The sequence below is a fragment of the Magnusiomyces paraingens genome (assembly GCF_902498895.1).
Source record: "Magnusiomyces paraingens strain CBS 517.90 genome assembly, contig: contig2, whole genome shotgun sequence".
NCBI classification, from domain to species: Eukaryota; Fungi; Ascomycota; class Dipodascomycetes; order Dipodascales; family Dipodascaceae; genus Magnusiomyces; species Magnusiomyces paraingens.
Window position 1 is genome coordinate 1,095,415 of NW_022474068.1, and position 12,472 is coordinate 1,107,886.

Below are 12,472 nucleotides of genomic sequence, written 5' to 3' on the forward strand. Positions count from 1 at the left end.
CAAAAAAAACTTCATATTGGGAGTATTCTGCATTCCAATGAGGGTGGGGATTTTTAAAATTAAAAAAAAAAAAATAAATAAATAAACGACAAAAAAAGACTGAAATTTTTGAAAATCACATCGTAATTCAAAAGGAAACGAATGTCAAGATGAAAAATTGCCAACTTTAAGCGGATACTATAAAAAGAAAGGGGGGAAATATACCAGTAAAGCGTGAGGTTCTTTTTTAATTAAGAATACTGCATCATGTATAGTCAACTTGATATCAATTCATTGTTTAGAAAACAATATGAAGAAGATACCTTTTTACCATCTCCAAACTTGAACAGCCTTGTCGTAAAAACTACATGTAACAACGGTCTTCTCGTCAAGCCACGCACCGCCATAAACCATACTCTCATGGCCTTGTGTCAGCGAAGCCACGATGTTTGCTGGCTCTGTGGTGCTTGCAATTTCCTCCGTACTCAGTCGGTCCACAATCCGCGCACCGCCATACATACAGCATACAAGCATTCGACTTTCAGGGGCCACAGGGCTCGGAAGCAGCTTCCACACGCCACCTCCAAGATTAATGGACGCAGTAGGTCCGCGTGGGGGGATGGGCAGCATGGGATCTGTGATACGCAGGTCTACAAGCGCTAGCGTATCATCGTAGCCGCCTGTCCAAAGCTGGTAATCAGGGGTTGGTATGAAGGAATGAATGGATGTAACACCAGCTGAATGAATCCGTTGCGATGACCATACAGGGGCCACAATGTCATCGCCGTAGCCATTGTCACTCTCATTATTATCGCTGTCTGAGGAAGATGCCATGCGGAGATCGTGGGCAGCCAATACTGCATCGTCACCACCAGAAAAAAGAACGTTCTCAGAACCGTTTAAAAATGAAGCGGTCCAAGCTTCAAGTGAATGTGCTCCAGTTAGTCTATGACGTACCTTGATACCAGAGTTTGTCAGTACGCATACAACAATAGAACCATCAGTCAATGTAGCAGCCAATGTGTTGTACGGTGATACGGGTGCAAAGCATAGGGAAAGTACAAGTACCGAGCGGTCTTCATTTTCTGTAATTACGTCTGCGGATTTTGTGTGTTCAGGTAAATCGAATTTGCGTTCGTTTTTAGTTTCACCGTTGTTGGCATGTTGCAACAACTCTGCGTGAACTGTTTCTGCCCACGCGCGAAGCCCTGCAAACCGCCAAATCACTATTTCACCAGTCGACTGAGCAGTAAGCAATATGTTATGGTCTGTTGGATGCAATTTTGCATCAAGAATCGAGGAATCGGGTGTTGCGAGCTCGGCAACACGAATAAGCGACTCCTTGTCGTCGTCAGAGGTGACTCGGAGCCAAAACTCCAAAGTGCCATGACGCTTGCGAGACTCTTCTTCAAGCTTGTATGTACCAAAAATAATAAGAGATGAAAATTCGGGGTGTACTACAATAGAACATGGTGGAAGGTTTGTTTCTGCGCGAATCAGAACTTTACCTTGAGCGTACTCTTGGTCGGGCATTTTTAAGCAGGTTTGTATATGATGTGTTTGTCGTGTATGGAATCAAAAAAAAAAAAAATCTTTATTGAGCCGCACTGAAGAAAACATTTTAAGACAAATGCACGTGACTATTGTTTACATTACGGTGAGCTGGCCACCCAAGAAGCGTTTTTTTGTTTTGCTTTAACCTCCCTTTTCCTCCCTCCCCTTTTTTTTATATATATATATATACGCTGATCCGCTCATAAGTAAACAAACAAATTATCTTCATTCAATAACACATCATGTCTACTCAAAATACAAAGGCTTTTAGAGACGCTTTCGCTCTTTTTGACAAGCGAGGAACTGGTCGTATTCCATCAGAGGCTCTCGGCGATCTGCTACGTGCTGTCGGTCAGAATCCCACTCTCGGTGAAATTGACGAGCTTGAGCGTTCTATTTCCGGTGACTGTAAGTTTCTTGAGCAATCATTTTCTTTTCTTTCATCTAACTTAAAAAATAGTCGACTTTGAGACCTTTGTCAAGATTGTCAACAGACCAGATGGCTTCAAGTCGCTGGGTGAACCCGAGGACTACATCCGTGGTTTCCAAGTCTTTGACAAGGACCAAACTGGTTATATTGGCGTTGGAGAGCTGCGGTACATTCTGACATCGCTTGGAGAGAAGCTCTCGGATGCTGAGATGGATGAACTTCTTAAGGGTGTCAATGTTACTCGTGATGGTAACGTCAACTACGTCGAGTTTGTCAAGTCCATTCTTGCTCAGTAAATTGGCTGGTTACTTATATGTTTTTTTTTTCCTCCTTGTGTTTTATATTTATATTTCTTTGGTTTCTATTATTATTTTTTCAGTGTTACTTTTCAATAAACTCTTTTTTTAAAAAAAAATTTAATTAAGAATGGGAAGAAAATTTCCCACAATCATCATGGGGATGCCAAAAACATCACGTTTTAATGTCCACGTCGATGACGTTTTAATGTGTTTGCCCTGCGGCGTCAACAAGGTGCATTCGGTCATGTTGGCTCCACGCGAGTCACCAAAAGCCATCTTTGAAAACATTTCAAAATATTCCAACACAGATTTGTCGTCCATAAGCTCAACTATAAATGTGTGTTCGTTAAGCAACCGCTCTCGCGGCCACCCAGTTAGCATGCAAAACTCTTTGCCTACAGCTGCAACTTGACCTGTTCGTCGCCACACAACTGTTGGAGTACCTGAATAAGAAATGAACTTTTCATACTCCAACAACGTTCGTTGGAAACACTGCTCCATGAAAATCAGGTCATCCTCTTTTAACGTATTGGTGCATGCAATAAACGAGGGCCGGTAAGAAGCCATGCACCGTGCAATGCGCATTTGCTGCTCGCGGGTGAACCGTGTCCGTATATACAGTGTCAGTTGGTGGTATGCCGGTGTATAAGAGTACGGTTGCCGCACATTTGCATAAATGTCGGCTGGTTCCGAGTATTTGCGGAAAATCATGCCCTCATCGGATGGCGCTATACTGCCATTGGGTCCGTTTGATGAGGAGCTTTGTTGTGGTTGTAACATTGGCAAGGATAGAGGAGGTGATTCCACATCAGAACTTGCTACTGGTGTGTTATAAGGCGTTATAGGCTTTGTAGATATCGTAAATGATAAAAACCGTTTGGGTCCGGGCAATGCTTCCTGCTGCTCTGCCCAGAATGGATTGGCCGTGATTTTCTTGTCATTTTTGGCCTGCTTGAGCCGGTCAATCAGGTCCAAAATCTCAGGCAAGTTCTGTACAGTGTCATTACTGCTGACACCATTTGTGGATGAAATTGATGATGGCACAGAATATGTTAGTCCCAAGGCATACTGGCTAAGATTGTTTAGATGGAAAACCCCCGAAGTTTGTGGATTAAAGGAGTAACTACCTCCGCCACCGTTGCTACTCCCCCCACCATAACTGTTGGAATTTCCATGGCTATAATGATTACCATGAGAAGCCCCTCCAACTCCAGGGTGACTACTGGTGCTACCGGCACTACCTGGATTGGTTGGGGTACCATAAATATCATTGTTTTGTTTACCCAAGGATGGTGAATCATCACCAGTGCTAGAAAGTGATGGGGAGTATGCTGAGGAGGCCCCTGGAACGCCTGTAGCCGCATTAGAGGGCACAACAGAGACTGAGCCGAGGTCTGAGCCATATGGGGTATTGTTAATGATGTTACTTATGATTGAGTACTCCATGTTAACAGCCATAGACTGGAAGTTGTGGCGAGACGGGCGTAAGTTGTAGAGCCATGTGTTAGGATCGTTGAGATTGACAATAGGTGTCGGCTGTTGCGGGTTGTTAGATCTTTGGGCATTGTTAGTCGGTCCACTGTTGTTGTAATTATTACTATTATTACTGTTATTATTATTATCATTATCATTATTGTTAATGTTGTCGTTGTTATTAGAATTATTAGACAAATCATGACTAGCAGCAGCATCTGCAAGACCTGCTAACGACGACGTGTTAATTCCAGATCCTGGAGTATTGGTGGAGCCTGGTGTGGATGTTGGCATTAAAAGCATTGTGTCTGCTGGGTTATCGCCCAGGATTTGTGTAGACTGCTGCGGCTGTTGCGCTTGAGAAGTTTGTAAAGACGAGTGTTGGGATTGGGATAGTTGTGGTTGCTGCTGCAGCTGCTGTTGCTGTTGCTGTTGTTGCTCCATTGGTGCCAGAAGCGAGTTAAATGGAGACGTTGATGCTGTATTGATGCTAAGCCCAAGACTTGATGATGCATTTTGTTGTCCAACTGGGCTTCCTGATTGCTGCTTGTTCTGATCAGAGTTTGAGTCGAGAGCTGGTTGTGAGATCTTAGGGTCTGTAAAAGATATAGGTTTGAGAAGAGAAATATCACCAAAAGATGAAGATGGCTCGGATGAAGATGAAAGTGATATACCTGAAAGGGGATTATTGTGGGTATTGTTAATGTTGGTATTTGGGACGTTTTCCGGGTCGGCCCTGCCTGTTCCGGTCTTGAGCAGTCGTGGTATAGATTCGGACAAATCTGTCTTTGGCACATCTGTGGACTTTGATTGTGACTGTTGCAATGGTTGCTGTTCCTGCTGTTGCTGTTGCTGTTGCTGTTGCTGTTGCTGTTGCTGTTGCTGTTGCTGTTGCTGTTGCTGTTGCTGTTGCTGTTGCTGTTGCTGTTGCTGTTGCTGTTGCTGTTGCTGTTGCTGTTGCTGTTGCTGTTGCTGTTGCTGTTGCTGTTGCTGTTGCTGTTGCTGTTGCTGTTGCTGTTGCTGTTGCTGCTGTGGTTGTGGTTGTGGTTGTGGTTGTGGCTGTTGCTGTTGCTGTTGCTGTTGCTGTTGCTGTTGCTGTTGCGTAATATCTGATTTTCTATTCTTTACAGGTCGAGTGTCTGAAGAACCTGAAGCAGAACCTGAGGATGTTGCAGCAACAGCAGCCTTGCGCTTACCAGTAACAGGTTTGGCATTGTACCGCGGGTCAAATTTTAAAGATTCTTCAGAGTTGGCAACAGCCTCAGGAACGTCAGCCAGATATTTGGCCTTTTTTCGAACGCCATCACGACAGGTATCAGCTAGGCCGCGAGCTACACAACGCTCGCAAGGTCGGCTGTTGTCGCAGGTGAGATGTGTACGCTGGCAGTGAATGCATGCACGCGTAGCTTTTCGTCGTTTGGGCTTTCCTGTACGCGGACTGATAACGATTGGTGTTGCATCAGTCACAGACAGAGAACATGAGCCTGGAATGACACCGGCAGAACCATTAAGGTCGCTCGGTTCTGTAGCCAGCGAATGTTGCTGCTGCTCACTCTTAACAATTGCGCGAGCCGCAACCATAGCGCTGCCGGAGCCCTGTGGCGGCGGTAAGTGCGAATGTGGATGCATGTGAGATGAAGATGCGGGCGGCGGCATAAAGGTCTGAGCAAAGCAGGTGTCGGTTTATGAAGAGAAGACATGAGGGACCGGGTCTTAAGAAATGACCGGGACGCGCTTTTTGTATGTTTAAATGAGTGTATGGTGGGGGTAATTTGGGCAGGGCGGACGAAAAAGACCCGGAAAGAGTGAGCTGGCGGGATGGGTTTAACGAAGGTGGTAGTGAAAGTGGAAGTGGAGATGTGGGATGTGGAGATGCAGTTTTTGTCACGTGGTTTGGCCTCAATGTACATTTTCTCTTTGAAAAAATTTTCCCACAAAATTGCTAGCGGCCCCTCAGAAGTTTTGTTTTTCTTTTACCACCACCACAACAACAACCACCAGCGGTTATCCCACACATACACACACAAACAAAATGCTCGCTGGTCTTCGCACGGCCACTGCTGGCCCGATTGTGAGTTAACATAAAGTTTGACCATTTGATTACTAATAATGACTCAGCTATACAGATGTTACAATTTTAGTTACAGACTTTGTTACAATCTCTGTTACTCCCCATTCTCAACTAGCTGTTTCACCACCACCACTTCTTCCCCCCGATCTCTTCTCGTTGTTTCTACCAACCGTTGCTTCAGCACAATTCCTCCCAGAAAACCCACAATGGCCGACTCTATCGATCTCCTGTCTAAGGCTCTTGCCCAGAAACTCACTCTCACCGCTGAGTCCTCTTCCGATGACTTTGTCCGCGAACTAGGCTCCAAGTTCCCCGCTCTTTCTAAGGAAGAAACTGCCGAACAGTTCCAGTGGCTCACTCTTTCAGCACGCTTCCCTGAATCTCTCCCCGAGCTTAACGAGACTCTGAAGCACCGCACCTACCTGCTCAACACCCTTGAGCCCTCTCTCGCCGATGCCGTTGTATACTCCCGTGTCAGTCCCATTGTTTCCAAGTGGTCCGAGGACGAAATCAAGGCATCCCGCCACATTGTCAGATGGGTTGATCTCATCCAAAACTCTCTCAAAGTCGCTGACGACCTTAAGATCAAAGTTGATCTTGACCTGTCTGCTCCCAGAGAAATCAAGCCCAAGGTTGAGAAGAAAAAGACCGATGCTCCCGCTGTTGATGCTGCCGACAAGAAGGCCGACAAGAAGGCTGATAAGAAGAAGGCTGACAAAAAGGATGCTGCTGTTGCTGCTACCGCCACTGCCGCTGGTGAGGCTCCCAAGAAGACTGAGAAGAAGAAGAAGGAGAAGAAGCCCCAGCCCGCTAAGGTCGAGGTTCCTGTTACCCCTGCAATGATTGATCTGCGTGTGGGCCACATCCAAAAGGCCATTAAGCACCCCGACGCTGATGCTCTCTACGTTTCTACCATTGATATGGGTGATGAGGAAGGTCCCCGCACTGTCTGCAGTGGTCTTGTCAAGTACTTCCCTCTTGAGGCCATGCAGGACCGCTACGTTGTTGTCGTTGCTAACCTGAAGCCCGTCACCATGCGTGGCATCAAGTCCAGTGCCATGGTTCTTTGCGCTTCCAACGAAGACACTGTTGAGTTTGTCAACCCTCCTGCTGGTTCTAAGCCCGGTGACAAGATCTTCTTTGAGACCTTTGATGGCACCCCTGAGGCTGTTCTCAACCCCAAGAAGAAGATTTGGGAGCAGATCCAGCCTGGCTTCAGCACTACTCAAGACCTTTCCGTCATTTACCGCAAGGAGGGTGAGTCTGACAAGCGTCTCGTCAACAAGGCCGGCGAGTTATGCAAGGTCAATTCTCTTGTTGCTGCCAATGTCCGATAAATTGTGTTCTTTCTTTCCCATTTCTTTCTTTTATTTTTGTTTGTTTGCATGTGTGTATAGTAATAGCATGAAGATAGCGTTTTTCTCTTTTGTCAGACATTGAAAAATTTTTTATGAAAACCTTGCATTTGGCTATGGTTGGTGCGGCTACACGTCAAAATCATGCGGGTCCGTTAACGCATATCTTGATGAATCACTACCCAGCAATTACAATTTTTTTTTTATGCTTACTCTTGTCTTGGTCTTTTATATATATATATTTAAATAAATAGCTAAACTATTTTCACAAACAACAATCAGTCTAGATAGCAATAATAATTTATTCCTTTTTTTTTCAGAAAAATAGACAATGAAGATCACTAGCTCGACTGTCCCCGAAGACTATGGTCATGGATCCATGGTGGTTGTCCCTCAAGATGCTGACGACATGTGGACACTCTACAACCACATCCACCCCGGAGACGTAGTTGAAGGTACTACCACCCGCAAGGTCATTCGCAAGAGTGATAACAGTACCTACCGCAAAACCATCCGCGCTGTTCTGCGTGTCACAAAAACGGACTATGATGCTCGGTCCGCATCGCTGCAAATTGCCGGCACGTTTGAAAACGAAATTGAGGATGTCTCTCCTGGTGCAGCCCACACCCTCGATGTCCAGGTTAACCGACAGCTCAAGATCACTAAGGATGAATGGAACAAGCTTGAAGTCGATGATCTTAACGATGCCTGTGATATGGATAAGCGTGCAGAACTCGGCGCTATTATCATGGAAGATGGTGTGGCCCATGTCTGCATAGTTACCAGTAACATGACTATTCTTAAGGCCAAGGTTGAAGTGAGCATTCCTAAAAAGACAGCCTACGAATCCTCAATCAAGAAAATTGGCCGAGCACATGAGCGTTTCTTCAAGCAGCTCTACACTGTCTTTTCACAATCTTTACCTCTTGATACCCTGAAGGCGCTGCTTATTGCGTCACCAGCATTTTATGCCACAGAGTTTAAAAACTATCTGTTTGAAGAAGCTGCTCTCAAATCAGATAAGCGCATCCTTCGCTTCAAGGACAAGACTGTTATTGCCCATGCATCTTCAGGGTACCTTCAAAGTCTCAAGGAAGTCATGAAGGACCCTAATGTTGTCAGCCATCTTTCTTCTGCAAAATACGGTCATCAGCTCCAAATGCTGGAAAACTTTTACACCATTATGAACCGCGACGACATGCGTGCATGGTACGGTCCCAAGCACGTGGCAAAGGCCGTTGAGATGGGTGCTGTCGACTCGTTGATGGTTTCAGATTCTCTGTTTCGCAGTGACGATGTTGCCGAGCGCAAGGAGTACATTGCAATGGTTGAAGAAGTTAAGAATTCAGGCGGTTCCGTTGAAATATTTTCGTCTCTCCACGATGCTGGCCAACAACTTGATGATATTTCCGGCATTGCTGCTATTCTCAAGTTTCCTCTACCAGAACTACAGGATATCGAGAGTGAAGACGAAGATGAAGATTAAACGATGGAGGGTTTTTTATAATGCATTATTTACAATTTTTTAATAATATTAATAACAAAAGTGACTTTTTTTAAGACTCTAAAACTGGCTCTGAGGAAGCTTTTCTGGGAATCCAGTTGAGATACCACACGTCGTTGCCACGCATGTAGCGTAAACCGTCTTGCACTAAGCCGGCTGCAATGCCAAACCCAAAAAATGATCGTACGGTATTTAAAGTCTGAACCTTACTTAGGCGACCTAAAAAGATGTTAGATTCAATCGTTTTAAAAAAAAACTTGCCACTTACTGTAAAAGGAATAACCTGCACCAAGTCCAACAGCAGCCACAGTTGTCGACAGCAAATCAATCCGTCCACGAACATGGTCCAAGTATGCTTCTGTTCCAAAATATGCGACAGCCGCTGCTGCATACTTGGATCCAGTTCGAGTACCCGTAATAATGGCCTCCTTGAGCACTACGTAGTTCTTGCGCTTGTGGTAAAAATACCATCCACCTTTGGTTCGCGGCAGTCGGTGCGCATTTTGCGCAAGGTACCGCAGACCACCCATCTTAAACCCACTATAAAACCCAGACAAAAATCCATAACCTCCTGCTGTCACACCTGTTAGTACAAGGCGCGGGCCAGGCGCTATTCCAAGACGCTGTGTATGACTGAAGGCAAGATACTCGGCTTGAGCCTCCTCTCTTTCCTTTTTCAATCGGGCCTCTTCCAGATCTTCAGCAGTAGCCGGTTCAGGAATGGGAGCGACATCTGAAAGAGCTTCAGTAAGAAGCGCATTTTCGGGTTGTTTGGGTGTTTCTATGGGCGACGGGGCCTCTTCGGACTTGCTGAACCAGCCCATGGTTTATGTGATTTTGAATATTATTATTTGTGTGCTTGTGATTTGAGCATTAGTCTAGATTGGTTTAATGTATCAGTGGTTTTTTTTCCCACTTTATCTTAATTAACAGGTTAGGGTTTATCCACATTGTTAAGCTAAACAGCTCTCATAACTACTCATTTATGATATCTCCCACGTAGTAAAGTTATTATTTGGAGCATTACAAAAAATTATCTCGTTTACGTTCTCCTTCCTCGTTATCTCTCAATTAAAAACAAAATCCAACAATGAGTTCACTTAGTCGTAAGGCCTACATGCGTATTTACGCTATGGTTGCCATCGAATGTCTCGGTGCAGTCCAGTATGGCTATCACATGGTGGGTTTCATCTCTCTCTACCCTTTTTTCTCATGCCGGTATTAACTAATCCTCTTTTTAGGCGGAACTTAATGCCCCGGAAGCATACATTTCTTGTCGTGCACTGCCACCCGGTGAACATGCTGATGTTGACTGCATTCCTATGACCGCTGAGGACATTGGAAGTGTTACCAGTCTTATCTCCATTGGTGGTCTCATCACCGCATTGCTGGCAGGTAACGCGGCCGGAATTTTGGGTCGTCGCAAGTTCTCCATCATCACATGCATCCCCTTCATCATTGGGTCTGTTTTAACCGGTGCCGCCACCAAGGTTTGGCACATGCAAATTGGCCGATTTATCTCAGGACTTGGTGCCGGTGCCGCCATTGTAGTTATTCCTCTTTATCTTTCTGAAATTGGACCCGCAAACCTCCGTGGCCAGCTCGGCTTTATGAACCAGGTTTCAATCAATGTCGGAATTTTAATTGCACAGGTTCTCGGCATCTTCTTTTCTACTTTTGCTCGTTGGCGTCTCATTCTCTTTTTTGGAGCTGTGCTGGGTCTTCTCTACGGTTCGCTTCTTGTATCTTTTTTGGTTGAGACTCCCAAGTGGTACGTTTCGGTCGGGAAGTATCAATTGGCCCGAACAACCTTGCAGTTTCTCCGCGACTCAGACAACGTAGACAAAGAGTTTAATTCTCTTGCTTCCATTTCCAAAGAAGAAGATACTCCAGTCGCCACCACAGAAGAAAACCGGGCTTTGTTGACTGCCACTGAGTCTACCCCGGAAACCTCACTTATTCCAGCGTCAAGTACCCCTGTCAAGTCTAATAATGTTTCTGTGCATACGTTTGTTTTCTCGAAAATCTATCGTAAGGAACTCATTGTTGTTGTCGGCGTTCTCACAGCACAACAATTCTGTGGTATCAACTCAATCATCTTTTATGGTGTTTCTGTTCTTGCAAAGCTTTTCCCGGAACTTACAACCACAATCAACTGTGTTATTTCCGTCCTCAACACTGTTGTTACCATGTATTCATCCACTCTCGTAGATAAATACGGCCGCAAACAATTGCTTCTCTGCTCCATCAGCGGTATGGCTGTTTTTTCCGCACTTCTTGGCTTTGGGATTAATAACTCGCACTCTATTCTCTCAGCTCTTTCGGCAACTCTCTTTGTTGTCTTTTTTGCAATTGGCCTTGGACCCGTGCCCTTTATGCTTGTTTCGGAGCTAGTCCCCCATAATGCTGTCGGTGCGGCGCAGAGTGTGGGAACCACTGCAAACTGGCTCTCTACCTTTGTTATCGGTTACTTCTTCCCCATACTGCAGGCAAAATTGGGTGGTTCGACTTACTACATCTTTACCTTCTTCTGCTTTGCCTCAATCACGTTTATTTGGGCACTAGTCCCTTGGTCTACTGTCAGCATTGAAGATAAGCCTGACGAGACTAATGAGTAGGGTATTATCTTTTTTAATTTATTTATTTATTTATTTCAGTATTCATGTATGGGTGTTTTATGTTTTTAATAATTTCAAGGTAAATTTGGGAAAAGTTCATTGAATAGACCAAGAAAACTATTTTCAGCCGTTCAAACGGCTGTAACAATGAAATAACTTGAAATGACTGTTGTTTCTTAATTAGGAAATGAGTTTGTGTGTATATTTCAGAATTAAGTATATCTTATAATATATTGACTCATTACAACTTTTAAATTTTTGTAAAATAAAATTTTAAGATGTAACAAAAGACCATCAACATCTCGATTGCAAATTTTAAGTCACGTGAACAATTAAAGCTCAACTTGTTACATTAAATTCTTTAATTTTCCTGCAAAATACGAAAAACTTTTCATAGTTGTAACAGACTTTTACACCACTCAACCTTTTTGCTTGGTCTCCCCCCTCCCTTCTCTTTTTTTTTTTTTTTCCCTTCTTTTTTTCTCTTTTGGCTCTCATAGTACCACGACGTCTATCCATCGACAACACAGACACAATGCCTACCAGATTCTCTAAGACCAGAAAGCACAGAGGCCACGTCTCCGGTGTGTATTTCTTTCGACTTTGATGCAGAAGCTGATTTGAAGAACCCATATTTTGAAATGATACCCGTTTGATGATGAAAAAATCACAACTTTTGATTCTTGATCAGTGGACGCTTTTTTTTGTTTTTGAAGAATTAAATTTTGCTAACATTGTATTCTAGCCGGTTACGGTCGTATTGGCAAGCACCGCAAGAATCCCGGTGGTCGTGGTATGGCCGGTGGTCAGCACCACCACAGAACCAACCTCGACAAGTACCACCCTGGTTACTTTGGTAAGGTCGGTATGAGATACTTCCACAAGCAGCAGAACCACTTCTGGAGACCCGTCATTAACGTCGAGCGTCTGTGGACTCTTGTTCCTGAGGAGAAGAGAGAGAAGTACCTTAAGGAGTCTTCCTCGAGCGCTGCCCCCGTCATTGACACTCTTGCTCTTGGTTACGGCAAGGTTCTTGGCAAGGGTGCTCTTCCCAAGGTCCCCATCATTGTCAAGGCCCGCTTTGTCTCTGCTGAGGCTGAGCAGAAGATCAAGGAGGCCGGTGGCGTCGTTGAGCTCGTTGCCTAAACACATGAAATATACACGAATAAAAAATATATCATGATAGTAA

The 12,472-nt window shown here is 44.7% G+C and overlaps 8 protein-coding genes across 8 annotated transcripts; 5 read left to right on the top strand and 3 right to left on the bottom strand.

Moving 5' to 3' along the window:
• Positions 1-306: 306 nt before the first annotated feature.
• On the bottom strand, positions 307-1,512 carry SAPINGB_P002081 (uncharacterized protein; the record flags this gene model as incomplete). The annotated part of the gene is made up of 1 exon (XM_031996801.1): positions 307-1,512. The coding sequence occupies one exon, from the start codon at positions 1,510-1,512 to the stop codon at positions 307-309; it is 1,206 nt and encodes a 401-aa protein (XP_031852692.1).
• Positions 1,513-1,775: 263 nt separating this feature from the next.
• Positions 1,776-2,259, top strand: SAPINGB_P002082 (uncharacterized protein; the record flags this gene model as incomplete). The annotated part of the gene is made up of 2 exons (XM_031996802.1): positions 1,776-1,941; positions 1,994-2,259. The coding sequence occupies 2 exons, from the start codon at positions 1,776-1,778 to the stop codon at positions 2,257-2,259; spliced, it is 432 nt and encodes a 143-aa protein (XP_031852693.1).
• Positions 2,260-2,379: 120 nt separating this feature from the next.
• SAPINGB_P002083 (uncharacterized protein) lies at positions 2,380-5,364 on the bottom strand (the record flags this gene model as incomplete). The annotated part of the gene is made up of 1 exon (XM_031996803.1): positions 2,380-5,364. The coding sequence occupies one exon, from the start codon at positions 5,362-5,364 to the stop codon at positions 2,380-2,382; it is 2,985 nt and encodes a 994-aa protein (XP_031852694.1).
• Positions 5,365-5,767: 403 nt separating this feature from the next.
• SAPINGB_P002084 (uncharacterized protein) lies at positions 5,768-7,143 on the top strand (the record flags this gene model as incomplete). The annotated part of the gene is made up of 2 exons (XM_031996804.1): positions 5,768-5,806; positions 5,854-7,143. 2 exons carry the CDS (start codon positions 5,768-5,770, stop codon positions 7,141-7,143), a joined length of 1,329 nt encoding a protein of 442 aa, XP_031852695.1.
• A 349-nt stretch (positions 7,144-7,492) lies between these two features.
• On the top strand, positions 7,493-8,647 carry SAPINGB_P002085 (uncharacterized protein; the record flags this gene model as incomplete). Its single annotated transcript, XM_031996805.1, has 1 exon — positions 7,493-8,647. One exon carries the CDS (start codon positions 7,493-7,495, stop codon positions 8,645-8,647), a length of 1,155 nt encoding a protein of 384 aa, XP_031852696.1.
• A 70-nt stretch (positions 8,648-8,717) lies between these two features.
• SAPINGB_P002086 (uncharacterized protein) lies at positions 8,718-9,489 on the bottom strand (the record flags this gene model as incomplete). Its single annotated transcript, XM_031996806.1, has 2 exons — positions 8,718-8,884; positions 8,934-9,489. 2 exons carry the CDS (start codon positions 9,487-9,489, stop codon positions 8,718-8,720), a joined length of 723 nt encoding a protein of 240 aa, XP_031852697.1.
• A 266-nt stretch (positions 9,490-9,755) lies between these two features.
• SAPINGB_P002087 (uncharacterized protein) lies at positions 9,756-11,283 on the top strand (the record flags this gene model as incomplete). The annotated part of the gene is made up of 2 exons (XM_031996807.1): positions 9,756-9,845; positions 9,907-11,283. The coding sequence occupies 2 exons, from the start codon at positions 9,756-9,758 to the stop codon at positions 11,281-11,283; spliced, it is 1,467 nt and encodes a 488-aa protein (XP_031852698.1).
• A 535-nt stretch (positions 11,284-11,818) lies between these two features.
• On the top strand, positions 11,819-12,429 carry SAPINGB_P002088 (60S ribosomal protein uL15; the record flags this gene model as incomplete). Its single annotated transcript, XM_031996808.1, has 2 exons — positions 11,819-11,867; positions 12,029-12,429. The coding sequence occupies 2 exons, from the start codon at positions 11,819-11,821 to the stop codon at positions 12,427-12,429; spliced, it is 450 nt and encodes a 149-aa protein (XP_031852699.1).
• Between the last annotated feature and the right edge of the window lie 43 nt (positions 12,430-12,472).